Source organism: Lethenteron reissneri, chromosome 47, assembly GCF_015708825.2.
Source record: "Lethenteron reissneri isolate LAM-NWPU_2019-01 chromosome 47, ASM1570882v1, whole genome shotgun sequence".
Classification (NCBI taxonomy): domain Eukaryota; kingdom Metazoa; phylum Chordata; class Hyperoartia; order Petromyzontiformes; family Petromyzontidae; genus Lethenteron; species Lethenteron reissneri.
In genome coordinates, this window is record NC_083825.1 from 577,492 (window position 1) to 604,070 (window position 26,579).

General features: G+C 51.7%; 1 protein-coding gene across 2 annotated transcripts; it reads right to left on the bottom strand.

Moving 5' to 3' along the window:
- Nucleotides 1-541: 541 nt before the first annotated feature.
- LOC133354536 (mitogen-activated protein kinase 8-like) lies at nucleotides 542-26,443 on the bottom strand. Of its 2 annotated transcripts, none has more exons than XM_061571433.1 (14): nucleotides 26,211-26,443; nucleotides 19,290-19,391; nucleotides 18,048-18,119; nucleotides 16,427-16,605; nucleotides 14,296-14,425; nucleotides 11,780-11,838; nucleotides 10,177-10,315; nucleotides 9,619-9,784; nucleotides 8,611-8,682; nucleotides 7,637-7,819; nucleotides 7,195-7,319; nucleotides 5,360-5,423; nucleotides 3,126-3,203; nucleotides 542-2,179 (listed from the first exon to the last, which is right to left on the bottom strand). In XM_061571433.1, exons 3-14 carry the CDS (start codon nucleotides 18,111-18,113, stop codon nucleotides 2,034-2,036), a joined length of 1,407 nt encoding a protein of 468 aa, XP_061427417.1. In that variant the 5' UTR covers nucleotides 18,114-18,119; nucleotides 19,290-19,391; nucleotides 26,211-26,443; the 3' UTR covers nucleotides 542-2,033. The 2 variants fall into 2 exon arrangements, with proteins under 2 accessions (XP_061427417.1, XP_061427418.1); XM_061571434.1 differs by having other exon boundaries at nucleotides 738-2,184.
- Nucleotides 26,444-26,579: the final 136 nt, after the last annotated feature.

The window sequence follows — 26,579 nt, forward strand, 5'->3', positions numbered from 1 at the left end:
TTGGTGTGTGGTATGGGACTGCGTGTTGTGTTGGTGTGTGGTATGGGACTGTGTGTTGTATTGGTGTGTGGTATGGGACTGTGTGTTGTGTTGGTGTGTGGTATGGGACTGTGTGTTGTATTGGTGTGTGGTATGGGACTGTGTGTTGTATTGGTGTGTGGTATGGGACTGCGTGTTGTATTGGTGTGTGGTATGGGACTGTGTGTTGTGTTGGTGTGTGGTATGGGACTGTGTGTTGTATTGGTGTGTGGTATGGGACTGTGTGTTGTATTGGTGTGTGGTATGGGACTGTGTGTTGTGTTGGTGTGTGGTATGGGACTGTGTGTTGTGTTGGTGTGTGGTCTGGGACTGTGTGTTGTGTTGGTGTGTGGTATGGGACTGTGTGTTGTGTTGGTGTGTGGTATGGGACTGTGTGTTGTATTGGTGTGTGGTATGGGACTGTGTGTTGTATTGGTGTGTGGTCTGGGACTGTGTGTTGTGTTGGTGTGTGGTATGGGACTGTGTGTTGTGTTGGTGTGTGGTATGGGACTGCGTGTTGTATTGGTGTGTGGTATGGGACTGTGTGTTGTGTTGGTGTGTGGTATGGGACTGTGTGTTGTATTGGTGTGTGGTATGGGACTGTGTGTTGTGTTGGTGTGTGGTATGGGACTGTGTGTTGTATTGGTGTGTGGTATGGGACTGTGTGTTGTATTGGTGTGTGGTATGGGACTGTGTGTTGTAATGGTGTCTGTGTGGGAGAGCAGTCGTGTAGGCGTTAGCGTGCTGCGCTACGAACCCCAGCGCCCCGAGTTTCGATTCCCGCTCACTGCCGACACCAATGAGGGTTATTTAAGCCAGTCCTGGGTCTCCCTTAGGTCGACTCAGCCTTAAATCAGTAGCTCGTGTGTGATGTGTAAATATCGCTACTAGGGAGACAAAGGTGGCCAGGCGTGGTGCTGGCCACCCACCCCCTCGTGTGTCGTGTCGGCCTTCATAGGTGCTCGCTAACAGCACTTGCCCCAACAGTCTCTTAAGGATTAACGGGGGATCTTTGCCTTGGTGTGGTCTGGGACACAATTTGAACTGATACACTTGATCTCTTTAACGTCTTTATTTTTTGTGATTTGTCATCCTTTCCTATACTTGATCGTTTTTTGTGTTTTTTTGTTGTTGAAGTTTCTGGCCCAGCCCCGACTGGAGATCTGGGAAAAAAAGAAGCTTCACAGCTCATCGGAACGGAGGTCTCCAGATAAATACAGATTCCGATTCTGCTACTCGTGCACTACCAGAGGCTTGAAGAAACGACACCGGGGGGGCGGGAGGGGTGGCACACGTCCCCAACGGCCCTGTGGTGGACGTGCACCTCGGTGCGCATAGGCGATATTGTCCCCTTGTTCATGTAACATGGCATCCAGTTTAATGTCCACTTTAAGATGTATTTTTTAAAATATATATGAAAATGTAAATGGTTTGTAGAAGTGACACAATTTTTTTTTTCTTCCTTGAAATGTCATCGTTAACAACAACAACAAAAGTTCCAATGCATTAACAATTTAGGAAATCAAAACAACTTGAGTGACAAATTTGAACAACTATTTGTTTCCGAAGTTGTAAAATGTCGAGCCCCTAGCAGGCCACCGGGTATCTCTCTGTGGGTACGTTCTCACACGCATTACACTGACTGACTGATTGACAGACAGAGGAACGTACATACACACAGACCGAACAACACAGCAACAGAAGAAACAACAGACTGACACAGAAACAAATCAACAAACAGTTACACGGACCAACCAAGAGACAAACACAGGACACAACAGCCACCGAGACAGAACGGACGTACGCACGGACAGACAGAAGGAGAATGGAGATAGGACCAGGCGTGCGTGCGGACACTCGGGACGCCCACGTTCGGCCACTGCCGCCGGGGCCCACCGAGACGCCGTCACCGCCAGGCGAAGGTTTCCGTGCCGCTCTGACCGTCACCAGCCGCCGCGCGCCGCCGCCGCCACCGACCGGCCGCGGCGTCGGCGGCGACGACGGCGGCGGCGGCGTCACCTGCAGCAGGCCAGCGGCCCCGCCAGCATCTTGAAGCTGCTGTCGGCCTTGGGGTCGGGCTCGGGCAGGAGGTGAGGCCCCGCCGGGGCCGAGAGAGCCACGGTGGGCTGGGCCTGCGGGGCGGTCGGCGTCACTGCTGCACCTGCGCTACGGGAAACAAAATAAATCGTTTTGTTCGTTCGCCGGGGCGCGGCCCATGAACGGTGCCCCAGTGGCGGCTGTGACTGCCTCCGCAACCGAAGGCTTCCTCGAAAGTTGTTTCCCCCCGCCCCACCAATGTTATCCCGACTGTGTTCTTGGTGGAATTTCACCGCTAATTATATGTTACATTATTTTAGTCGATTTCAAAAATTGTGCTGAGAAACCTGTCAGTTTTTAAGCGAGCGATCGGACGGGCGGCCTCCGTCTTGCGTTCGACGCGCGCGCCGGGCGTGAGCCCCGAGCTGGGCAGCTTAACAACCATGGCCTGGCGAGGGCAATGGCAACCGCCTCCCACCGGGGCCGCGCCAACTACGGTGAGGGAGCAGTGCCAGCGACACTCCTCGCTCGCTCGCTCAGCGGCCCCCGGCTCACTCGCCCACGCACGCACCGAGCGGCGCTTTCGTGGCTCAAACTTCACTGGAAACGGTCACAAGTCCCTGCCTTTCCGAACCGGTAATCGATGTGAAATACGGGGACCGGTTTACCTGCTTGGCGTTCAACTACCCCAGTTAAACGCCCCATTCCCCTGTGTGTATGAATGTATGTTGACCTTCTTTCGCACCGTACATAGCCAACCGTGCTAATCAGAGGTGTGGGGAAAGGATAACAAACTAAATAAGTAAGAATATTTTAAATTGCGCACTCTTATGAGTCCAGTCCATCACGAATGTATGTATGTTGAACTTCATTCATACCGTACGTAGCCAACCGAGCAAATCAGAGGTTCGGGGGGTGAGGGAAGGACAAACGAACGAAACACAAAGAGCAGCTCTAAATAAATTAGCGTTGATTTAAAAAAAATCGCGCAGCTTCGGCGGCTTCCTAACGTCGGGAGGAAGTGAGCCGTTCCCGTCAGACTCCTCGTGAGTGGAGTCCGGGGGACACACCTGAGGCCAGCGGCTGCCTCTTGACGACGCCATTCTTGCCGCGGTCCTCCCAGTCCAGCACCTCCTTGTAGATGAGCTCTGAGTGGGCGGGCGGAGGGGGGGGGGGGGAGACGCGACGTCAACGACGACAATCAGACGCGACGCGCTCGCCGCCCCCTTGGCTGGGCGCGACGCTCATCGTACGAAGGCAAGCTGCGTCAGCTACAGGTACAAAGTAATAATAATAGTCGTAGTCGTAATCATGTTCGACTTGCAACGGCGCCACCGCACGGTTATTCGCTTGCTTTCGTAGAGAGAGAACGAATCGGAGGCCCGAAAAACCACAGGCAAGCCGGTCCCAACAATTGTGCAAGCCCTCTGGTCCTCTACATATGAACGTAGTTCATGGTTTAGAGCGTGTAATTATAAATGTATCATTAATTCTGCAACCACCGAATACAGCCACTTAGCGAGGTTTGTCACGTGATCAAAACATGGCAATTCGTTGGTAGTTCAGCACACCCGGTGTGTTGGAGAGTAAAGCAGCAATATTTACAATTCGAGTATTGTGACGTTTCGCCGGTAATTACAACCAGCATCATCAGGCGGCAGCCAGAGTTGTGGAGAGATCCTCCTATGTCGGTCCATTCGTCGCGAAAGCCTACGTGTTAAACTTGCGTCGACAAAACGTTTGTGTATGTGCCATTTTGCGTTTTCCACGTATGTTTGTATGTCTTTGGAAATTAGATGTTCCATCTCAAGGGATTATCCAGGTGGAATATTTTAAATCACAATTATGCATCGATAAAATATGGGTTCTAAAGCTCACAAGAAATTTGTTGAATTACAAAAGAATCCCGCAGTTTAGTGCTTGAGCATGAATGCAATATTTAAGATTTTGTTTGATATATCTGTGTCTACGAATAGAAACCTGCTCACAAGTACAATTGTAATCTGATCGTTTGTCAACTTTATTAAACATCCCTATTTACTCGGCACCCCACAGTGCAACGTCCAATCTCTGGATAGAAGTCGGCCAATCGAATCTGTGCCCTCTCTTCGCTCTGAAAAAGGGGCGAGGCGTGAAAAATCTGCTTATTATGTATATTATATTATGTATATTATATTATGTATATTATATTATGTATATTATTTCTGGAATTATGCAGTGTTAATAACATTTATATGGCTGTATTGAAATCGTGCTTGCACACGAATGTCAACGTGGCGGCCACAGCTGTTCTTATTCCATACAAAACAGGAAATTAGCGCGACAACCCACGACCCTGGATCGCACGGGCGCATAGAGGACATGGTGCCTGCGGCCTTAGTAGCGCAGAGGATCCGCACGAACAGATGCGCCGACCGCACAGAACACGGCACAGATGAAGCCTTCGAGATGAGCTGATACAAACACAAATCTACGTGCCCCCGTGGCCAGTGAAGCAGCATGCGGTGTGCGTGCGCACGCCCGCAGGGCACGTGCGTGCTGACCGTTCATATCCACTCGCTCGTTTGTATCTTACAGTGTAATCGAAGTAATAGCTCTCATGATAAATGTGCAGCTCTTCAATAATCCACGCTGAATGAAGTCCCTCCGCATGCTTTGTCAGTCATGGGGGCGGTTTGAACTTTCTGCGTCATGTTGGTGGTCAAGGGGGGGGGGGGTGACCCAGGAGGGGTGGTGACCCGAATTCGATTCCCGCTCATGGCCAACACCAGTAACGATAATCAGAACCGGTCCTGGGCCTCCCCTAGGTCAATTCGGCCTAACATGGGTACCTGGTGTGGTGTGTAAACATCAACAATGGGGAGACAAAGGCGGCCTTCATAGGTGCAACTTGCTGACACTTTCCCCAACGGTCACAGGGGGTCTTTGATGACCCAGGGCTGGTTCAGACACTACCTGCCACCGATGCTAGTGGCGATCTTAAATTTGACCTCGGGTCGTTGGGTTCACAGCGCGGCGTGATAGCCACTGCGCCACCCAGATTTTAATTATCAAAAAATAATCATAACGTAGATAAAGCCACTTTAGAAAAAATACAAATACAAAATAAACCATTATAATCCAAATATGGAATCAATACCACACATTCAACCACAATAATCATATCTGCTCGGACGTCGCAACGCCCCCGGTCCCCGCGTGCTGTCAATTCTCCGTCAACAGACGGACGAAACCCAATCAAAAGGTGGATGTGAGTGAGCGAGCGAACGGGCTGGTGGGTGGGCGAGCGCGTGGGGACGTCCACCTTTCCACTCGTCCACGGTGTGCTCGCGCTCGTCCAGGCGGCGGTCGCTGATCTGTGGCGACGGCTGCGCAGCGGAGAGGGAGGGAGAGCGACATCGTCACAACGGCTCGACACCGCACGTGTGGACGCCTCTCAGCGGCGTGCGGGATGGGAGAGGCGTTATCCCCACCCCACACCCCCCGAGAGTTGACGTCAAACGGGCCCGGATTCTCATCTCTGCGCACGTTACGTTTCGTCGGATTTTTTTTCGTGGAAATTTCTGCGTCTCTTGTTCACCAGCGGTGCGGTAGAATGACAAAAGTCAGCCCCCCCCGCTCCTTATCAAACGCCGTAACGAAAGAAAGAAGCGGAGTGCCAACTGCCAGGGCGGTGTGCGTCAGCCATTCTTTAAAAAATCTGGATCTGCACGCATGAATGTTGTTTGATTATCTCCAGTTAGAGCCCCTCAGCCAATGGTGTAAAGTACACATTATAATGGCAGGGGAGGAGGGGGGGTCAGTAATTCAACTGGACAACTGGTGCTGAATTCTCACAAAGTGATACAAATTGTGTTGACAGGGAGATGGTGAGTCCAATGAAGAGTCGCACGCTGTAACATGATTATTGTAGTGGCTGTTAGCCATGTAACTACTTGAATATTCATTCCCCTGCAGTAGCAAACATTTGGGAGACCCAATCTTCGTTTATGGTATTCTGGCGTGAGATTAGCAGGGCTTCATCTCTCAATTCGCGAGTAGAGTGGAGTAGGTGTTACGTCTCTAGTAGCACTCAGTCATAGCCAGAAGAAAACTGGATGTGGTATGCGGGGTGTAGAAATATTCCCCAACACTCCGATTTGGACAGATGTGGTGAAAATGAAGCCCCGTGCGTAGTACAGCTGCGAGTCTGTGAGCATATTCTAGAGGAGTAAGAGAACAGAATACCCTGAAGCAGAAGATTAGTGCTGGGTACAGTCACATTTGCCAATGTGATTTGAAACTTTGATCATTGCCTGCTGTGTTTCGCTAGTGAGGTGTGAATGTGCCATGTTGTTGAAGGAAGACTGCTGCGTGGATGTTGTCTTCATGCGGTCTGGGACTGTTTTGTTGTTTTTGCTGCCTTGCCCAATCTTAATAAATCGGACTTACATAATTGTATTTATTTATGATTTATATGTAGTCACTCGCTTATCATTTTCTCTACTTTGCACTCCTATTGTTGTTTGCATCGTTTGCTGTTGTGGCTTCCTGCCCCGCCCATACTGGACATCCAAGAGAAAGAGCTTCATAGCTCGTCGGTCAGTCTGAACAAGGAGGCTGCTTCTCAGCATGCTGTGTCGGCTGGCGCTCCTTTGAGTGCGGCGACATCGGAGTGGCGCCTTCGTGCCCGGCATGCGTTGCCCGCGAGAGGGCGCTGCACGGCAAAGTTAAGGGGACGAGTTCGAAAATGTGCTGCGCAGTTTCCGTGGACTCATAGGCGTGGCAAATCTGAGACTTGCAGGGAAGGCTGCCAATTCCTCAAGCTCTGTGGCCCTGTATTGCCATGAGTGGCCAAATCCATCAACGAGTGTTTATGCACGCGCTGCAAACACGCGCGCGTGCATGTACCCCCCAGGGCGTGCCCCTATGGCTACGGTGCGAAAGAAGTTCAACATACATCAGCACTGCTCTCACGTTTCTGGATAAGGAGTTAAAGGTTAAGGGTTAGGGGTCAGGGGGTTAAGGGTTAGGGGTCAGGGGGTTAAGGATTAGCGGTTAAGAGTTAGGGGTCATGGGTTAAGGGTTAGGGGTTAGGGGCTAGACGCCGAGATCCGGAGGGCGGGGTCCGTGAAGCCCACCGTCGCCGCTGCCGCTTACCCCGTTCACCTCGGCGGGGTCGTACCACACGTGGATGTAGGGGTGCTGCAGGGCCTCGTCCACCGTGATCCGCTTGAGGGGGTCGATGACGAGCATGCGGGACAGCAGGTCGCGCGCCTGGCTCGCTGTTTGCGGTTGGAGGGAGACGCACGCGGCAGTGGGTGGAGGGACAAAACCACCAAACATGAATCGTTTGGCCAGGATGGTCAACCGGAGTCAAGTTCCGGAATGTAAATCACGAGTATGGAGTAGAAATATCGATGAATATTCACTCAAGGGGGAACAAATATTCGGGAGGGGAAGGTGGAACTAATGTTCGTTTGCCGCCAGCTTGGTGACTCTGACGTGCCCAGCATTCATTCACCATCCGAGCATTCACGTCCGTCACACAAATGGGTGAGCGGGAGCTGGGGGGGGGGGTTGAAAGGGGGGGGGGCAGCACCTTTGAGCTTGCTGTGCTCCGAGTCGGCGGGGAAGAGTGCGTCAGGGAAGAGCTTCTCGAAGCTGTACCCCGGGTAGCGCGGCCTCGTCTCCACGTAGTTGCGCACCGTGGGCTGCAGGCGCTTCATGAACTCGGACACGGGCGTGCCCAGCTGCTCGATCACCTTGTTCCACTGGTCGATATCTGCGGCGGCGCACGGCTCAGGAGATCGACGCAACGGGCGACGGTAAACGATCGCAAAAGCGAGAGCTTCGGCACGACGCACGCGGGAATGCGTCCTAGTACCACGCCAGACCGCCTTTGTCTCCTTAGTGGCGATGTTAACACACCGCATCAGGTACTCATTTGAGGCTGAGTCCACCTAGGGGAGACCCAGACTTAGTTTAGAGAATCGTCACTGGTGTCGGCCGTGAGCGGGAATCTAACTCGGGTCGCCGGGTTCATCGCGCAACCGTGCTAACTGCTATTCTACTATAATATTGTTTTTTTGGGTTAGATCATGTAAATATAAATGTGTCGTTAAACCCGCCACCACCCGACACAGCCAACTAGTAAGGGGTGTTACGTAAATAGAACGTGCCAATTCGTCACTAGTACAGCACACCGGCGTGTTGGAGAGAAAATACACAAAATCTACAATCTGAGTACGACGTTTCGCCAGTAATTACAACTAGCTTCATCAGGCGACAGACAGATTTGTGGAGAAATCCTCCCGTTTAGTTCCTTAAATAGAGGGATATATGTGATGACGTCACTTGTAAACCCTTCACGTGTCAAGGTGGGGGGGATTAATGAGATGCATAGCAATTACAATGGGTATCTAATACAGGTTGGGTTATTCATTAGCATATGATATCGGTCGCGAAATCACACGTGCTATACTACTGCTCTCCACACATAAATGAAACATGCACACGCGAAAATATCTACATACATGACACGTATGCGTGTCCTAATATTTAAATGCAGGATACAGTCACGTCCGGGGAAGAGGATCTTGTGGCGCACCATCTCTCCCATGATGCACCCCACTGACCAGATGTCCACTGCACACACCGTCACCCACGGCAGCGACACAATCAGCACCAACGCCGCAACCAACAGCGCCGCGAAACACTCACGCCAACACCACCGCTGCCAAAAGACAAAGATCCACCAAACTGTCTGTTTGGGGCAAGTGCTGTTAGCGAGTAGCACTTATGAAGAACTGGCTTGGCACACGAGGGGGTGGGTGGCCAACACCATGCCCGGCCACCTTTGCCCAGTGCTGTTCACACAACACGCACACCAGATACGCATTGACAGCTGAGTTGACCTAGGGGATGCTCAGGACCAGTTCAAATGTTCACGACTGTTTTTGGTCTTGAGTGTTAATCAAACGCAGGTCGCGTTGCCGGGTTCGCAACGCTCCCCACTACACTACCACAACTACTACCACCAACACCAATTCCTATAAAACCATCAATCACAAACTAAAACTAAACTATTTTTTTAATTTTACCAGGTAAGGCCCACTGAGCTACATAGCTCTTTTTCAGCAGCGACCTGGTCACAAATGATAGCTCAACGAAGTGGCTTATCATCACATGGACATTTTATAGCAGACAAATACGCATGTCGATTCTAAATGTGGAGGGAAAAATTGGAGGACCTGGATAAAAATCCGCACGACCACGGGGAGAACATGCAAACTCCATATATACAACAGGCGTCATAGTCAAGATCGAAGCCACGACCTCCTGTGTACCAGACAAGGTGGTTAACATCTCGCCACCGTGGCACCCCAACAACACCGCCAATGCCAACACTACCACCAACACTAATTCCAACACCACCACTACCACGACACCGCAACGAGTAGCCGAGTGGTGGCATTTGGTGGCTTTGGCGTGCGGTCACGGACTGAGGCTGGCGGCGACTGGGGACTGGGGAGGGGGGTGGGGTGGGGGCAGGAAGCGGCGGTAGAGAGGTGATCGCCGTACCGTTCTCGGTGTAGCCCATGCCCAGGATGACCTCTGGCGCGCGGTAGTACCGCGTCACCACGTACGGGGTCATCATGAAGCTGGTGGCGGCTGTGCGTGCCAGCCCAAAGTCCAGGATCTTGAGCGAGCAGTCGGACTTCACCACGATGTTGCTGGGCTTGAGGTCCTGTTCGGGGAGGGGGAAAGCGGAAAACATCTAACCGAATCGATCACGAGACTTGTTCCGGGAGCGAGCGCCGTGCCGCCCTGGCTGCCCACGCCGTTGTCAACAGGCCTCGTCGCTGTTGCCGTTGTGGGGCCCTGGTTGTCTTGTCCCAGGTTGCTCTCTCCCCCCGTGTTTCCCTTCCCTGGCCACCGCCACCACCCACCCCCACCACGACCCCTCCAACCATCACCTTCTGCCCGAGCGTACTCTTTGTTACGCGAGGCATTTAGAGATACGCATCCCTCCACCCCACTGTGTGTCCCTCTACGAGCCTTGAGTGTAACCACCAGTTCCCCACACGTTTCCCCCCCTGCGTATTGTTCCGCCGATGTGGGGCGAGCGTCGGGGCATACCCTGTGTATGATCCCGGCAGAGTGCAGGTGCTTGATACCGCACAGCATCTGGTAGAGCAGGTACGAGATCCGCTCGTGATCCAGCTCCATGCGGATCACCTGGCACAGGTTCGCGTCCATCAAGTCCATCACGAGGTACCTGGGCGGCCGCCACAACACGCGACACGGCGTCGTACGGGGGGCACGGCAGTTTACCTTCGCTTCCACGGGTGTCAGATTTGCAGGGGTTGCAACTTTTATTTATATATTTTATTTACCAGGTAAGGCCCTCTGAGCTATACAGCTCTTTTTCAGAAGCGACCTGGACACAAATGATAGATCATCGCAGTGGCTTATCGCGTGAAAATTAATAGCAGCCAAATACTCTGAACTTACGTTGATTCTAAATGTGGAGGGAAAAACGGGATGATCCGGGGAAAAATCCACACGACCACGGGGAGAGAGACACGCAAACTCCAAATATACAAGCATCAGGGTCGGGATTGAACCCACATCCTCCTGTATACCCGCCGAGGTAGTTAACATCTCGCCAGCGTGGCGCTCTCTCTTTTCCCCACCAGGACGGCCACCTCGAGTGGACTCGTGCTCGCGAGCGCACACAACACGGCGATTCGCACAAGTGCTGCAAAAGCAATAGCTGCTCTTTCTTGTTCTGAGCGTGAGCGCGAGGCAGGAGATTTCAGGGCTGCGCCTTTACCATGGGCACTGGAAAAGAGGGGCGAATTTTTCCCGGAACTAAATTGAGTCGACGGACAAATTGAGAACGGCAAAAATCGAATGGCGGCGGTTTCCAGATTTTTCCGAGTTACCCACGTGTTGGGCAGGTGCCAACCATGCATAACAGGCATCATAGGCTACGGCGCGGGTTTGTGCCCACCTGCACACAATGATGCTAAATTAATGTAGCAACCGATAGCACGGGTGGAGTGGTGGCACGACGGTTGGCACGCGGTGACCAGATTTCGATTCCCAGTCACGGCGAACACCGTTGGCATCAAGTGATGTCAGAACCCCGGTCCTGTCATCTCCCTGCCCCTTTAGAAATTTGTTCTGACCAGCGTGCTGAAGTATGGTAAGACACAAATCCATGACCGACATGGCGTGAGGGGATGAGAGGGACCAATGGGTGGATTGAAGAATAACGGTTACCAATTTTATTTTTTATTCATATCTCAACCAAGGTTTGCAGCAAATCAGGATCAGGGTTTATGGCAATCAGTGGAGATGTTAACTACCTCGCCAGGTATACTGGATGTCGTGGATTAGATTCGACCCTGACGCCTCAAAATTTTGAGTTTGCATGTTCTCCCTGTGGTCGTGTGGCTTTTTCTCCGGGTGCTCCGGTTTTTCTCTCCACATTTAGACTCAGCATGCATTTAGAGTACTGTATTTGGCTGCCTTCAATTTCCGTGTGATAAGCCACATCGTTAAACTGTCATTTGTGGTCACTTCTGAAAAAGAGCTACATAGCTCAGTGGGCCTTTCTGGTACAAGCAAAAAATTGCTTCGTTTAGTTTTAACAGCACATTTCTCAATTACAGCCGAGTTTGGCAGTGAGGTTGATGGCAGCATGTGTATAAATACATATCAAGTGGTGGCTTACACATCTTGAAAGTCCTCCTGGGATTTCTGAGGCGAGAACACGTTCAGCAGCTTAATGATCTAGAGGACACCGACCACACACGCGCACAGAGACCACACACACGCACAGGGACACCGACAGGCACACACACAGATGAACGCCCACACGTACTCACAAGACAAAGATCCCCGTATAGCCTCAACAGACTGTTGGGGAAAGTGCTGTTAGCGAATACCTATGAAGGCCGGCACGACACACGAGGGGGTGGGTGGACAACACCACGCCCGGCCACCTTTGTCTCCCCAGTGGCGATGTTTACAAACCACACCAGGTACTCATTTGAGGCCGAGTCGACCTAGGGGAGGCCCAGGACCGGTTCTGATTATCGTTACTGGTGTTGACCATGAGCGGGAATTGAACTCTGGTCGCTGGGTTCGTGTCGCAGTGTGCTAACCACGACACGACCGCTCCCCACTCCCGTGCTCACACCCACAGAGACACACGCCCGCACGCCGACAGACGTGCGCGCACACACACACAGATGCATGCACAGACATACTCACACCCACAGACACACAGAGACTAACGCCCACGTAGACAAAACAAAGACACACAGGTACAGGCACGTAAAACACATCTCGGTTACACAACCACGCATCAGTGAGACTTCAACAACGGATTAAAACATCACGGCGGGTGTGACGGAGTTCACAACTGTCCCTTGCACCCTTGCGACAGTTTCATGTGCGGCACAATAGAAATGGGCACCTCCAAAATTCTTTAGTTTTGAAGCGAACAGCGTTAGTTGGGTTTCATTATGAGGGTCCCTGTTTCCTGTAGACTTCAACAAGGCATGCACGCGGGCGGTCAATATGGACTTCTGGCCAGTGGGTGACTGGCGGGTCTCTTAGTATTAATCTTGTGTGCACACCAGCCACGTGGCGACTGTACACATATAAGTAGAACCCCACCTCAGATTAGTACAGTAGCCAACTGTACGAATCTGAGGTGGGGGAAATAATTAGAATAAATAATATTACTTAAATAACATTGCTTTGGATACACCCAGTGGCATTCCTTTGTTCAAATCGCTTCCGTACTTAATTTGGGCCTGATGCAGGCCCGCCTATCAGTGCGACAGACACATTGTTGCAATTTGCAGGTATTCATAATAATCGAGTAGCTATCAGAATATGTGTTTATACTGGAGGAATCCTGTGAGCTAAAAAAAAAGAAATCTCTTCTTCAGCGATGTCCAGCAGAGGAGGGTAAGATCGTTACAACAACAAATCTGGAGCGGCCAACATGTCTAAATTTCGAACGTGGAACAAACTCCCAATAAGAACGTTGCGAAAAGGAGATGTGTTGTCTGTGCTTGCATGGTAAAAGGGTCATGGTAAAAGGGTGCCTTATTTGGGGGGAGGGGAAGGGTTGTAGCATTTCAGAAAATGCACGATGATCCCAGAGCTCCGTAAGATGGCAGCACGGCAATGGAATCTTCCACCTGTGCGAAGCTGAGAGTGTTACGCCCTTGACGAGCGGTCTTGTCATCTGGGTACTCTGGTGTCAGGGCGCCACGGTGGCGAGATATTAACTCTCTCACCTGATATACAGGAGGTCGTTGTTTTGATCCGAACCCTGACACGTGTTAATTTGGAGTTTGCATGTTCTCCCCGTGGTCGTGTGGATTTTTCACCGAGTCCTCCGGTTTTTCCCTCCACAATTAGAATCCGCACGCATTTAGAAAAAACCTAAGAATATGCGTTTAGAGTGTTTGGCTGTGATAAATGTCCACGTGATGGTAAGCCACTTCGTTGAGCTTTCATTTGTGGCCAGGTCACTTCTGAACAAGAGCTACATAGCTCAGTGGGCCTCACCTGGTAAAATAAAAACATGTTTACAGGTCATAGTTTCCTGCCAAAGTGAAGCCAAACACTCGTGTGTGGAATTGACAAAAAAAACATCCCAATGCCGGACCCTCTTGTGACTCCACGAGGCTTTCCAGGTAAATATAGGTCATTAGACCTCCAGTCACTTAAGATTTAATTCACAATTGCTATCAATGTTTTGACCTCGGATTGGGCCTCAAAGAGTATGATTCAGATTACGGTTAAAATCCATACAGCAACCCTCCAGCACACGCGTGTGTGTGTAGTACAGCCCAGGGGCGCAGGGCACCGTGTGGTGAGTGTCCACCACAAAGATAAAGAGCCCCCCTGTAGCCTTGACAGCGTGGAGTGGTAGTGTAGCAGTTAGCGTGCTGCGCTACCAACCCGGCGACACGAATTCGATTCTCGCTCAATGCCAACAGTAGCGACGGATATATCTGTTTGTAAACATCGCCACTAAGGAGACAGACGCGGCTGGGCGAGCGTAGCACTGGCCACCCACCCACTCGAGTGCCGTGTCGGCCTTCATGAGTGCTGCTCGCTAAACAGCACTTGCCCCAACAGTCTGTTAAGGCTCTACGGGGAATCTTTGTCTTTGTGTTGTGCGGTGGGAGACGGCAGCCATGGGAGGCACGGGAGGCGACTCACATTTTTGTGGTTCACGCATTTCATGAGCACCAGCTCTCGGAAGGCGCGCTTGGCGTGCGTCTGGTTCTGGAAGGGCCGGCTCAGCTTCTTGATGGCCACATTGCGGTCGATGATGGTGTCATAGGCAGCGCTGCGAGAGAGAAAAAAAACCACAACGGCACACGGCCTCAGCCACCGGGAAAAATCCCATGCGGCGCTCCAGGTAAAGCCGTGCAGCTGGGCATCTGACACAATGAAGGAAATACAATTTGCACGTTTTAATCGAATGTTTTATTCATAATACAGGTTTTTCTTGGGTTAGATCGTGTAAATATATAAGTGCCATTAAACCCACCACCACCTGACACAGCCAACTAGTAAGGGTTGTCACATAAACAGAACATGCCAATTCGTCACTAGTACAGCACACCGGTGTGTTGGAGAGCAAAGCCACAACATTTACAATCTGAGTAGGACGTTTGCCAGTAATTACAACTAGCTTCATCAGGCGACAGCCAGATTTGTGGAGAAATCCTCCCGTTTCGTTCCTCAAATAGAGGGAGAGATCTGATGACGTCACTTGCGTGCCCTTGGTCGCGAAATCCTACACGTTAAACTCGAATGTTTTAGTTGAACACTTTACTTGAACGTGTAATCATACGCAACGGCGACTTTGCTGCACGACTAGCGTGGCACCACGCACGCTGGTCAGTGGTGGCCGTTGCAGGAGAGACCACGCGATACGTAGCAGGAAACCAAACTCAGTCGGAGCGAGACATTTTGGTGGCCGGGGTCACGTGCCGCCCCCTCCCCGCCCCACTGCTGCAGTGCTGGCATGGCCCGACCAACATTATCCGGCACTTGCCGCCACAGGTTCGGGGGGCACCCCCCTCGGGATGAGCACTGGGGGGGGGGGGCTGGGGGGCGCTGTCTGCCCCACCGTTGACCCGGCACGGTGTGCGTGGGCGTGTGCGGAGTGGTGGTGCAGCGGTTAGCGCGCCGCGCCACGAACCCGGCGAACAGAATTTTATTCCCTTTCACGGCCAATAACGGTGACGGTAACCTTAACCGGTCTTGGAGCTCCCTTGGGTTGACTCAGCCTTAAATGAGTAGCCGGTGCGCAATGCGTGAATATCGCGACTCGATTCGGACGTTTTGGTGGTACACCGGTGCAGCATAACACACCGGTCCTCATAAAAGTCTAACACTTTGATTTGAACTGACATGTGTCTTCTGACTGCTTCGACATCACGAGAACTGACTTTGATGCACCACCCTGCAAGATTTTCTGACCGGGGTTGCGAACCGCGGCATTGTAAAAAATAATTGTGGAAAAAAAAATCAGCTTTTTTATACCATGCACCGGTGTACCCCCTATATGTTCATTTGTCCCCACAAACAGTCTGTGAAGGTGTTTTTAACGTTGTGGACACACACGAAATTGATTTTGCCAAGACGAGGGTACTGTGCAAGCCCACTGGCTATCAGCTCAGATTCGTTCATGAAGCCATCCAGATATATAGACACAGACACAATTTCAACCGAGAAGATGGGTGCAAACTGAGCAATCATTGGAAGGATGTTATTAACCAGGTGAGGTCATAACTGGCTGTGATGTTCCCTCCCTACCTACCCATGTTAGCAGTTATTTTCGACTCTCTGGGTTACATTCACTAACACAGCCTCCATTAGCTGTGTTAGTAAATGGCGGCTTGCCATCCTTCCCACCTCCATGTGGTGATGGCTCTTTCCGAGCTCTCTCCGAGCTTACATTTACAAGCAAATTTCTAACATTGACACGCTAATCTCTCACAATACAATGGCCACCCCCACAGCTTCATTTGTCAAGAATTCTGCGATCTTACATTTACATGCAAATTTCGTCTTTAGCCCCGCCCACTGACCCTTGGGCTAGACCCATCTCAAACCTTTATAACTCCCTGCCTGAGCAGCGCTCCCACCATATATTCTAAGCAGCTCTCCCGCTATATTTTTCACCTGATGACGATTGCTTGTGCTGCGATCGAAACGTCGTGATATCGTTATTATTTTTATTATTTGTTCAATCTACGTGTCTTTACCGAAAGACCCAAGGAATATAGTCTGCCAAGGCTACCGGGGAGATCCTTGTCTTTGTGCGCCGAGGGCTCACCACACGATGCCCTGGGCCCCCGAGCCGACGGGGCGCAGGTTCTGGTAGCGCTTGCACACGGCGAAGGTGGAGTCGCCCACCTCCACGCTGTAGAAGTTCTGCGGTTCCTGCACGGGCCGCCCGCTCATGGTGAAGAAGTGACGGCCAAGGAACGCCACATCCAGCCCAGTGCGGAATGCCTGCGAGGAGCCACAAACGACGTTGCGACGTGTCGCCACGTTCCAGCGCCACCGCATCCAGGATGCCTCTCGCCGCCGTGGCTGTGGCCACAACCAAGACGGCCGCTGCGGCACGGCGCTTTCAGACGCGCTTCTGCGGCCGTCTGGAACGCTCTTGAGTTATGCACTTTCAAATCGAGACTGAAAACTAATTTCTTTAGAGATGCTTTTCATGCTTAGCTTGTTGTCCTTCCCTCACACCTTCGATTTAGCACGGTTGGCCACGTATGGTGCAAAAGAAGTTCAACGTACATACATACAAGCAACGTGCGGCCTGCTCGAGTCTGCCAGTGATAAAAAAATGTATTTTAGCACCCAGCATGAATAATAATTGCAATAATTTTTATTCATAAGGCACACTTAAACAATGGAATGCATACATGAATAAAGCATCCAGGATACCTCTCGATATGGCTGTGGCTACTGCTAGTCACATGCCACCTCCTCCTGCTCTACCCAGGGCAATGAAAATAATCAAACTAAAAACGAAACTATTTTCATTCTACTCAACAAGGTAAGGCCCAGTGACCTATTCAGCTCGTTTTCAGAAACGAACTGGCTGCAAATGATAGCTGAACAAAGTGGCTTATTATGTGGATATTTATAGCAGCCAAATACTCTAAATGCATGTTGATTCTCAATGTGGAAGGGAAAACCGGAGGACACGGACAAAATCCACGCGACCACGGAGAGAATACGCAAGCTCCAAATATTTAGGCGTCAGGATCGGGATCAAACCCATTGCCTCCTGTATACCAGGTTAGGTAGTTGACATCTGGCAACCGTGGTGGCCCAGTGAGAAATTCAGCGATGCGTCAAAGCACCACAGATCCATGGGCATTAGACAATCTAAAAAGCCTTCCTGATCAAAACAATCCAAATTGCAACTTTTGATTTACAGGATACATTTACAGCATTTTTTCAATCTTAAACCTATGATGGTTTTGTTCAAGTATATTCCCATTGCATTCCTCCCAGGTCTCCCTTGAAAGATAACTTTTGCCCAAATGGATTATTGCCTGGTTTTAAATAAACTTTCGATTGGTCACATCGGTTTATCCAGGAAAAATAAATGTATCGCTGGACTCATTTTCTGACCACCTCCTTTCATTGGGATGACGTATTTCCACGTCTTTGTTTTTAGCGTAAAAGAGGCAAACCAAAGTGCCCGGAGAAAAATCACAAACATCCACAGGGTGATACTGGCACTCGGAAGAGACAGGTGCTTGAACGCAACGTGTGAGAATTGGGGGGGGGGGGGGGGGGAAGTACTTCGGTTGGTCGGTCGCAACTCGTCGGGGAAATCGCAATCGCTGCGATTGGCAACTCTGCCTCCATTAAGAGCAATGCGGCGAGGACAATGGGCGCGATGGAACCGCGGAATGGCCTTGATTGGCGATTACCTGGCAGAAGGCAATTTTCACGTCCAGATCTCTTCCGTTGCGGTAGTTGAGGAGGCAGAGACTCATGAAATCCTGCAAAATACAGACAGAAAGCGTGAGCTGCCGGGGAGCTGTTCGCTCTAGCCTGGGCAAGAACAAGTGGGGCCAAAGGACGGTCCCTTCCCACAATACCTTTCCCCCAATGAACCACAATACCTTGGTGATCTCGTCAAGGGGCATAAACCATCATGCGACCTCCAGTCATCCTCGCAGCAGCGGCAATTGGCTAACCATAGAACAAAGACGGTCACCACATCGCACGCTTTCAGACGCGCTTCTGCGGCCGTCTGGAACGCTCTTCTGATATTAGGAAGCCACTGGAGCTATGCACTTTTAAATCATCTAGATTAAAAACTAATTTTTTTCAAACTGATTTTTGTGTTTAGTTTGTTGTCCTTCCCCCGCACCTCCGATTAGCACAGTTGGCTGCATACGATGCGAAAGAAGTTCAACATACACACACACACACAATATATTCCCAGTCGGCGGCGCGTCACGGCACGGTGCACGCGCACAGCCCCGGTTGCTTGAGTGTCGGTCGGGTCTGCCCGCGATACATTTCCACACCCGGTTACTAGCACATCCAGTTTACCTCTCCTCGAATGCATCTATTGCAGCCGAGTCAAACGCTCTTTTTACACTCCACAAACGCTCGACGTAACAACGGGCATTTGATATTTCATCCGTCTTTTCTCCAACATGACTTAAGCCTGTTTGTGGTGAGGGCCTGTGGTTTAGACCAGTGTTTATTGACTGCAAGGCCCGCGGCCTCTTGTGGCCTTGAGTGCGGCCCCCTGAGGTGCGGTCCCCGACAAGTCACGTGAAAACATTAAAAAGCATCGTGCTATCGTACCCAACGGATTAAAATGGGTGGCGGCCCTCACACTGATGCATTATCGGCAAAAGTGGCCCCCGTCTGAAAATGAGTGACGAACACTGGTTGAGACGAACGTCCGACACTGGTGGTGAGACTAGGCCACAGAGAAGGCTGTCTCTGATGTCAGTTTCATCGACAATGCAACATATCATTGTCAGAGCATGTCTGTCTGCATGTTTTGCCACAAGTACTTGTGGTTGATGCAGATATGATTCCTTGCAAAAGGTATCTATTTTGTGTTTGAACATCTTAACACCTTTTTTGTAGTATTGCCAATAAGGGTAAAACCTCTTCTTTTGTGTTACACTAGAGGAGTTGTCACGTACCTGCGTGTTTTTGTGAGTGCTATCCCCTCATGTGCACGCGTTGTCTCCAGGTACTCCAGTTTCTCCAGAATTGGGTCACGCGGAATGCGGGCAGAGATCCTCCTGGAAATAGAAGTCCTGGGACTCAGTGGAGGCGAGGGAGGCGTTGGTCGGGGAGGGTTTCGTTGTGAGGAACTTTGTGGAGCAGTGGCGCTGTGGTTGGTTGGCACACCGCACGATGGGACCGAGTTAAGATGCCGGGTCACAAATTCACGGCGGTGGCGCGTGATACATCTGAACCAGTCCTGGGCCAACCAATTCGTGAAACCCGCACCGACTGGCGTGGTGAAGTATGGTCGTCCTTTCCCATCCCCCCACACGTACGGTGTGAAAAAATGTCAACATACATACTGTACGTACAAACAACCCCCACGGCCAATACAGTGTGGGGGGGGGGGGGCTTCATCCAGCAGCAGAAAGGGCCTCAACACATAAATGCATTTTCTTATCTGCCCCCCCTTACCCACAATCTCCCCTTCTAATATTTATTATCTCATCCCACTCCCCCCCCCCGACCTAAGGTCCCCACAAGGTTGGGGCACGTGCCTTAACCGCTGCCCCACATAAGCACGCCTCTGAAGTGCCGACAGCCCCCCCCCACCCCGTGCCTCCACGCCCGACACCCCTCGTGGGTTTTTGACACAATAAAAAATATATTTTCAGAAATAATTAATTTTTTTATCAACGTATTGCCCGTGACCAAAATAATCGGAAATGTGCCCATTCTCATTAGATCTTGGAAGCTAAGCAGGGTTGGAACCTGGACGGGCGAGCAGCACACATAAGAGGTGTGAGAGGGCTGCTACGGGGCTACGTTGTGACTAGGAGAGAGCAGTGCAGAAACAAAAACTCTGTTGTACTGTACTTCCATGCTCACCGCCGTCACAAACCAACTCCACCCACCCCCTGGGCTGATTCATCTTGGTGAAGTATGGTCCAACAACTACCCACACGACACTGCGGTGAGGCTCTCATCCAGCAGTGGATTGACAAGGGGCTGTGACACTAATTGTACTGTATATGATTCCGCTAGCTTCATCGGTCACCGCGTGCACATGATTTAAGGGCTGCATGCGAGCAGTTTAGGGAGATGGCAAAATGTATCGTTGTTTCGGTGCGTGTGTGCAGCAAAAATTCAGAAAGTTGGCACAGTGGGGGGGGGGGGGGGGCTAGAGCTGGTGGTGCATCTACTGGTAATGTCAGTCAGTCAACCCATGGCACCTGGGTCTGTCCCGAGACCTCCTGTCAGCGAGCCTTCGACACTTCACGTGGCAGCCTCAAAGTGCACCTAGCCTGGCGTTGCCGTCACCTAGTGGCGAATGGCGGGGATTGGTATTGGTGCATACACACGAATATATATACTATGAAGCCAGCCCGGTGATGTAACGGTCCAGCGATCTCACCTCGACATCTGGGTATTGCCGGTTATCAGTGCGAGGCTCATTTGTCACAGCCAGGGCCCTGTCCGCGAGGCGGCACGGCGTGCTTCCCCTGAATGCTAAAAGGCCCCGCGGGGGCTGAGTGGAAAGGAGGGTCTCCATTGTGTGCCACGTCACGTCCAAATTATGAATCCACATCCGTCGTTGAAACGAGCGCCGTAATAAAGCAAGACGTCGCTGGCTGGACAACAATTGGGCTTGTAATTGTCTTTCTTTTCAAACAATAAGAACCACTGCGGTCGAGGAGGACTCCGTGGCTCTGCTGCTGCTGCTGATGCTGGACAGCTCTCCAACGTGTTTCTTTGGTTTTGGGTTGTAAGCTCTTGAGCCCGACGCGGGGGGGGGGAGCGAAACGTCAGACGCCGTGACAAAAAAAACACAAGCGGCGAAAAAACCCACACCTGAGAGCCACGCAGCTCAGCCGTGCACACACCATTGGACCGTGTGCCCCCCCCCCCCCCCATTACACCAACTCATTTTCAATGTAATTTTCGGAGTCAAAGGACCGCCCAGCCACCTCACACCCCCAGCGCCCCTCCCCCCACCCCCCAAAAAATGTGTTGAAAAGTGTTTCATATAATTTAATGTGTGAGTCGTTTAAATCCCATCAGGTCACACCACACGAGCAGGAACGATGCACGAGAGTGTTGAGATGGAAGGAGGACAAACGAATGCACGTAAACACGTACAAAAGACAAGGATCCCCCGCATAGCCTTCACAGACTGTTGGGGCAAGTGCGGTTAGCGAACAGCACCTATGAAGGCCGGCACGGCGCACGAGGTACTCATTTGAGGCTGAGTCAACCTAAAGGAGGCCCAGCACCGGGTTCAGATAATCGTCACCGGTGTTGGTCGTGAGCGGGATTCAAACTCGGGTCGCCGGGTTAGTAGCGCAGCGCAATAACCGCTACACCACCTCTACACACGTACACACACACAGACACACGTACACACACACAGACACACGTACACACACACAGACACACGTACACACACACAGACACACGTACACACAGACACACACGTACACACACACAGACACACGTACACACACACGTACACACACAGACACACACGTACACACACACAGACACACGTACACACACACGTACACACACACAGACACACACGTACACACACACAGAAACACGTACACACACGTACACACAGACACAGTGGCGTCTGCGCTAAGCACAGGCTAACCAGGCAAAGGCAAATGGCCCCAAGTAGCGAAAGGCCCGTATCTCTCCCTTAACCCCCGACTACCCCCATAAGTATATAAAATACAAGGATGCATCGAATATGAATCACAAATCCTAATACACACAAGAGACCAACTGACAGGCGAAACAAACATTTCACGTCTCATCTCTCTGCTGCGCGCATCCATCTTATATCACTGTATATCACTCACCATTCTACAGCATCTCTGTGTTTGTCCACATTCTTCTTATCTCACGACACACATCTCTCTCTGTATCTGTCTTATATTTTCATTCATTTTAAGGGATCCTAAAACTAATTCCTGCAGAGGACATCCCCCTCCCCCGCCCACCAGCCACTGGGTACGCATCAAAGACAAAGGTCCCCCATATAGCCTTAACACGCGTTTGGGGACAAGTGTTGTTTAGCGAGCACCTATGACGGCCGGCACGGCACACAAGGGGGTGAGTGGCCAGCACCCCGGCCGCATTTGTCTCCCCAGTGGCGATGTTTACACATCGCACCAGGTACTCATTTACGGCTGAGTCGACCTAGGCGAAGAACGGGACCGGTTCAGATAATTTGGTGGTGGCCATGAACAGGAATCGATCGCCGGGTCGCCGGGTTCGTCCCGCCGCGCGCTAACCGCTGCCCCACCGCTCCCCGCGGGGTTCAGCATCACCGCCGCCCGTGCTCGCAGACGCACACAGGTCAATCAATAAATCACAAGCATTTGCAAAGCGCACACACAGACACACTCCACCATACGCTCCACCTCAAAGCATCGGCATCGTGGTGCCCAAACGCATCATCACCATTAATGAGCACAAACCGGCCTCGATGTAGATTGATGTTTTGCCAGATGTGTTTGATATTGATATTATTATTAATTTCGCTTCTTCCTGATGTCTTTCGTTCACACTGCGGGCTCTTCGTGTTTGCATTGGAAGCGTGAACGAAGATGGTATTGCATGCGCATCGCCACCACCGTCATCATCATTATCATCAATCAGCCACGATGAATCCACTGCTGGAGGAAGGCCTCCCCCCAAGCTTTGCTTTTGCGGAAACAATAAGTGGCATAGGCAGGCTATTCCTGCTGGGTTCAGATTGTTTTGTTTGTTATACACCGCACATACAATGTATGCCGTTGACACACGCGTGCGGAATATAAACATTTACTGCCCTTTGTCAACCCACTGCTGGATGATTGCGTCTCTCCAAGCCATATGCTCGTCTCGGGAGTCGTTTGAATGTGGGCCAACCCATGCGGTTCGGTCGAATGCAGGATCAGAGAGGCGCGTGAACGAACGTGCGATGGCATCGCGCCGTAGAACAATGGCTGTGGCTGTACTCGCCACGTCGCCCCTGCAGACGACAGTAACCCTTCGTGCATCCTATTCACCTTGGCGGACGTTCACCGGCTCAGCCATGCTTATCTTCCAAAATCCGCCCAGATTCAGACTGCTGGAGCAAGCGCTGTGAGCGAGCACCTATGAAGGCTACCGGCACGGCACACGAGAGAGGGCGGGGTGGACAGCACCACGCCCGGCCGCCTTTGTCTCCCCGTGCCGATGTTTACAAAACGGCCCAGGTGCTCATTCAAATATCAGCCGCTGTTGTTAATCGTGAGCAGGAATCGAATTGAGGTCGCCAGGTTCGTAGCGCAGTGCGCTAACCACTGCGTCACCGCTCCCCTATATTAGACAGGATGACGTGCTCACTAACAGCACTTGTCCCAACAGTCTGTTAAGGCTCCAAGGGGGAGACGTGCCTTTGTCTTATACAGGCTATACACACCCACACATACAATTGTGACTTACAAGACATCAATTCAAGTTGTATGTCGATTAATGTTGGCTTTAAGATATTCGTAAGAGACACATCAGAGGGCAATTCAGCAACATTATTGTTGTACTTTACTCCGCTCCAACGTCTATGCCCCCCCCTCACCAACCCACATTGGCCGAAGTGGTATACTGTATTGTTTAATAACCCTCACGATCCGCAGTGGATTGACACAAGGCTGATACAACGCATGGACGTGTACAACTAAAAAACACATCTCGGTATCCGGCACTAATCGAGGATGATGTTGGCACGTCCATTCACTAAGCCCCACGTCAGTCCGTGGCACAACTATTTGTTTGACATTGTAAACAACAGCAGCAGCTACGATCATCCACCGATGGGCGAAATCTTGTCACCGATCGGGCCGCCATCTCTTAATGAATGATCTCTCTCTCTAACCAAGTCATAGTTCTCGCTCAATTCGCGTTAAAACTCACGCAGCCTTCGTGTCCCAGACGAGGGAAGATATCAACACAGCTCGGAGAGAGGACCAAAGTGTGAGGTTTCACGACAAGGGGTGATGACGGTGGTGATGGTGGTAATGATGGTGCTAATGCTGATGATGGTGGTAATGGTGATGATGGTGGTAATGGTGATGATGGTAGTAATGGTGATGATGGTGGTGGTGATGATGGTGGTGATGGTGGTGGTGGTGATGATGGTGATGATGATGGTGGTGATGATGGTGGTGATGATGGTGGTGGTGATGGTGGTGGTGGTGATGATGGTGGTGATGATGGTGGTGGTGGTGGTGGTGATGGTGGTGGTGGTGATGATGGTGGTGATGATGGTGGTGATGATGATGGTGATGATGCAGGCCGATGTGACAACCGAGGCATGGAACGTGCCGAGAGGGCGCTCACAACTCGGATGGGGCCACGGGACCATCAGCTGGTGTTGCAGGTGGGGTGCTATCCAGGTGTTGTTACATGTATGTTGAACTTCTTTCGCGCCGTACGTAGCCAACCCTGCTAATCGGAGGTGGAGGGAGCACGACAAACTAAACACAACAAAGCACGAGAGATGGCCACTATTTTTGGGGGGAGGTTTTCATCCAGCAGTGGAATGATCATGGCCGATAATGGTAATTGTGGAAGATGACACAACGCTCTTAATCCAAAGCGTCAGTCACCCCGCTGTTGTCATAACCGGCCGTGTAAACCGCTCATGTCATTAATGCCGGTGGCTTCATCTCATTGTAATTTCAACATCACCAATTACATTTGTGGAGGATTTACTTGCCGTCTCACGCGACTGTAACAATGCGCCACGCCAGGGCCATCGTCATAATCACTCGTTCGCTACGACCACTGCTGAATGGAAGCCTCCCAAGCTGTCGCCTCCAACAAGCCGATCTCATAATCTTCAGCCAGTCAGCCATGGTTAATCCACTGCTGGACGAATGATTCTGCCAAGGCGTTGAGATCTCTCACCGTGGCCCCGCGATGTAATTATCAACACCACCCACAACCAACCCCCACCCACCCACCACCCCCCATCACACCGCCACCCCCTCCGCCACCCCCCCCCCCCGACACCACCCCCCCGACACCACCCCCCCGACACCACCCCCCCCCCGATACCACCCACCCCCCCACCGCCCCCCCCACCACCCCCACCACCATCACCCACCACCATCACCCACCACCACCCTCCCCCTACCCCACCCCCCCACCACCACCACCTTCCCACCACCCCCCCACCACCCCCCCACCACTACCCCCCACCATCCTCCAACCTACCACCACCCCCCCACCACCACCTCAGCACCACCATACGAGTTTATTCCATCGCTTCGTCTCCAATCGGCGGATGCCATTCTCGGTCCTACCTGGTGTCAACAACGCCAAGAGGCCTCGCATTTAAAACCTGGCACGATCAGCCATCAGCCCAAGGATGAGCGGATGCCCCTTCTCGCCGTGACTGGCATTGTCACCATTGTCACCATTGCTTGGCATTGTCACCATTGCATGGCATTGTCACCATTGCCTGGCATCGGCGTTGGGCGCGGTAGGGGATCCCAACGCACGCGACCCCCCCCCCCCCCCCCACTGCTTGTAGATGCAACTCACTGCAGCCACCACACTGGAGGCCTCGGCAATTCAACATCAGCTCCTTGGCCCCCCCGCCCCCGCTCCGCATCTCTCCTTCTCTCCCCTCCGTCTCGTCCGCCCCACCCCGACCGACGGAGCCTCCATTTCGTCGACGTTAAAAGACACAATCAGCACAATGGCTCTGGGCTCATTGCGATTCAGGGAGGGATGGGAGGCTCGTTGCCAATTGGGTGGCGGTGTTGATTTTTTCCTCCCCATCCCATCATCGTCGTATTTAATTTTAAAAAACAATTTAATTGTACACCGTAATAAAAAACGGATGACAGATTACTCACCCAAAAGCTACTGGAGCTGCAGCCGCGTCTTTGCCGATTGTTGACGAGAGGACGCGAGAAGAAAGCGTGAACCTTTGTGGATCCACGGTGAATCTTTGGTTGGTGAATATTTCGTCAAGCGAGCGGTGCTCTCAAGCCGGCTGGGTGGATGGAGCCGCCTTCTCCTCCTCGTCCTCGTCCACACGATGGTAGGGTCCACTGCTCCTCCTCCCCATCCACTCCCGTGCTCGGCATCATCCACTCCACACAGCCCCCCCCCCATCACCATCGTTGAGATGGAATGGTCTGCAGTAGCCTCCCCTGCAACGAGATGCAATTGCTATGGCAACCAGCTGCCTGGATTTGGTGGAGTGGGGGTGTGAGGGATTG

Excerpts from the sequence above, each read along its gene's own strand:
- LOC133354536 (XM_061571433.1), bottom strand. The coding sequence starts at position 18,113 with ATGAGTCTCTGCCTCCTCAACTACCGCAACGGAAGAGATCTGGACGTG. Across the intron at positions 11,839-14,295 it reads AATGCGTGAACCACAAAAAT|ATCATTAAGCTGCTGAACGT; the intron begins GTGAGTCGCCTC and ends GGTGTCCTCTAG. Across the intron at positions 3,204-5,359 it reads CACCGTGGACGAGTGGAAAG|AGCTCATCTACAAGGAGGTG; the intron begins GTGGACGTCCCC and ends CCGCCCACTCAG.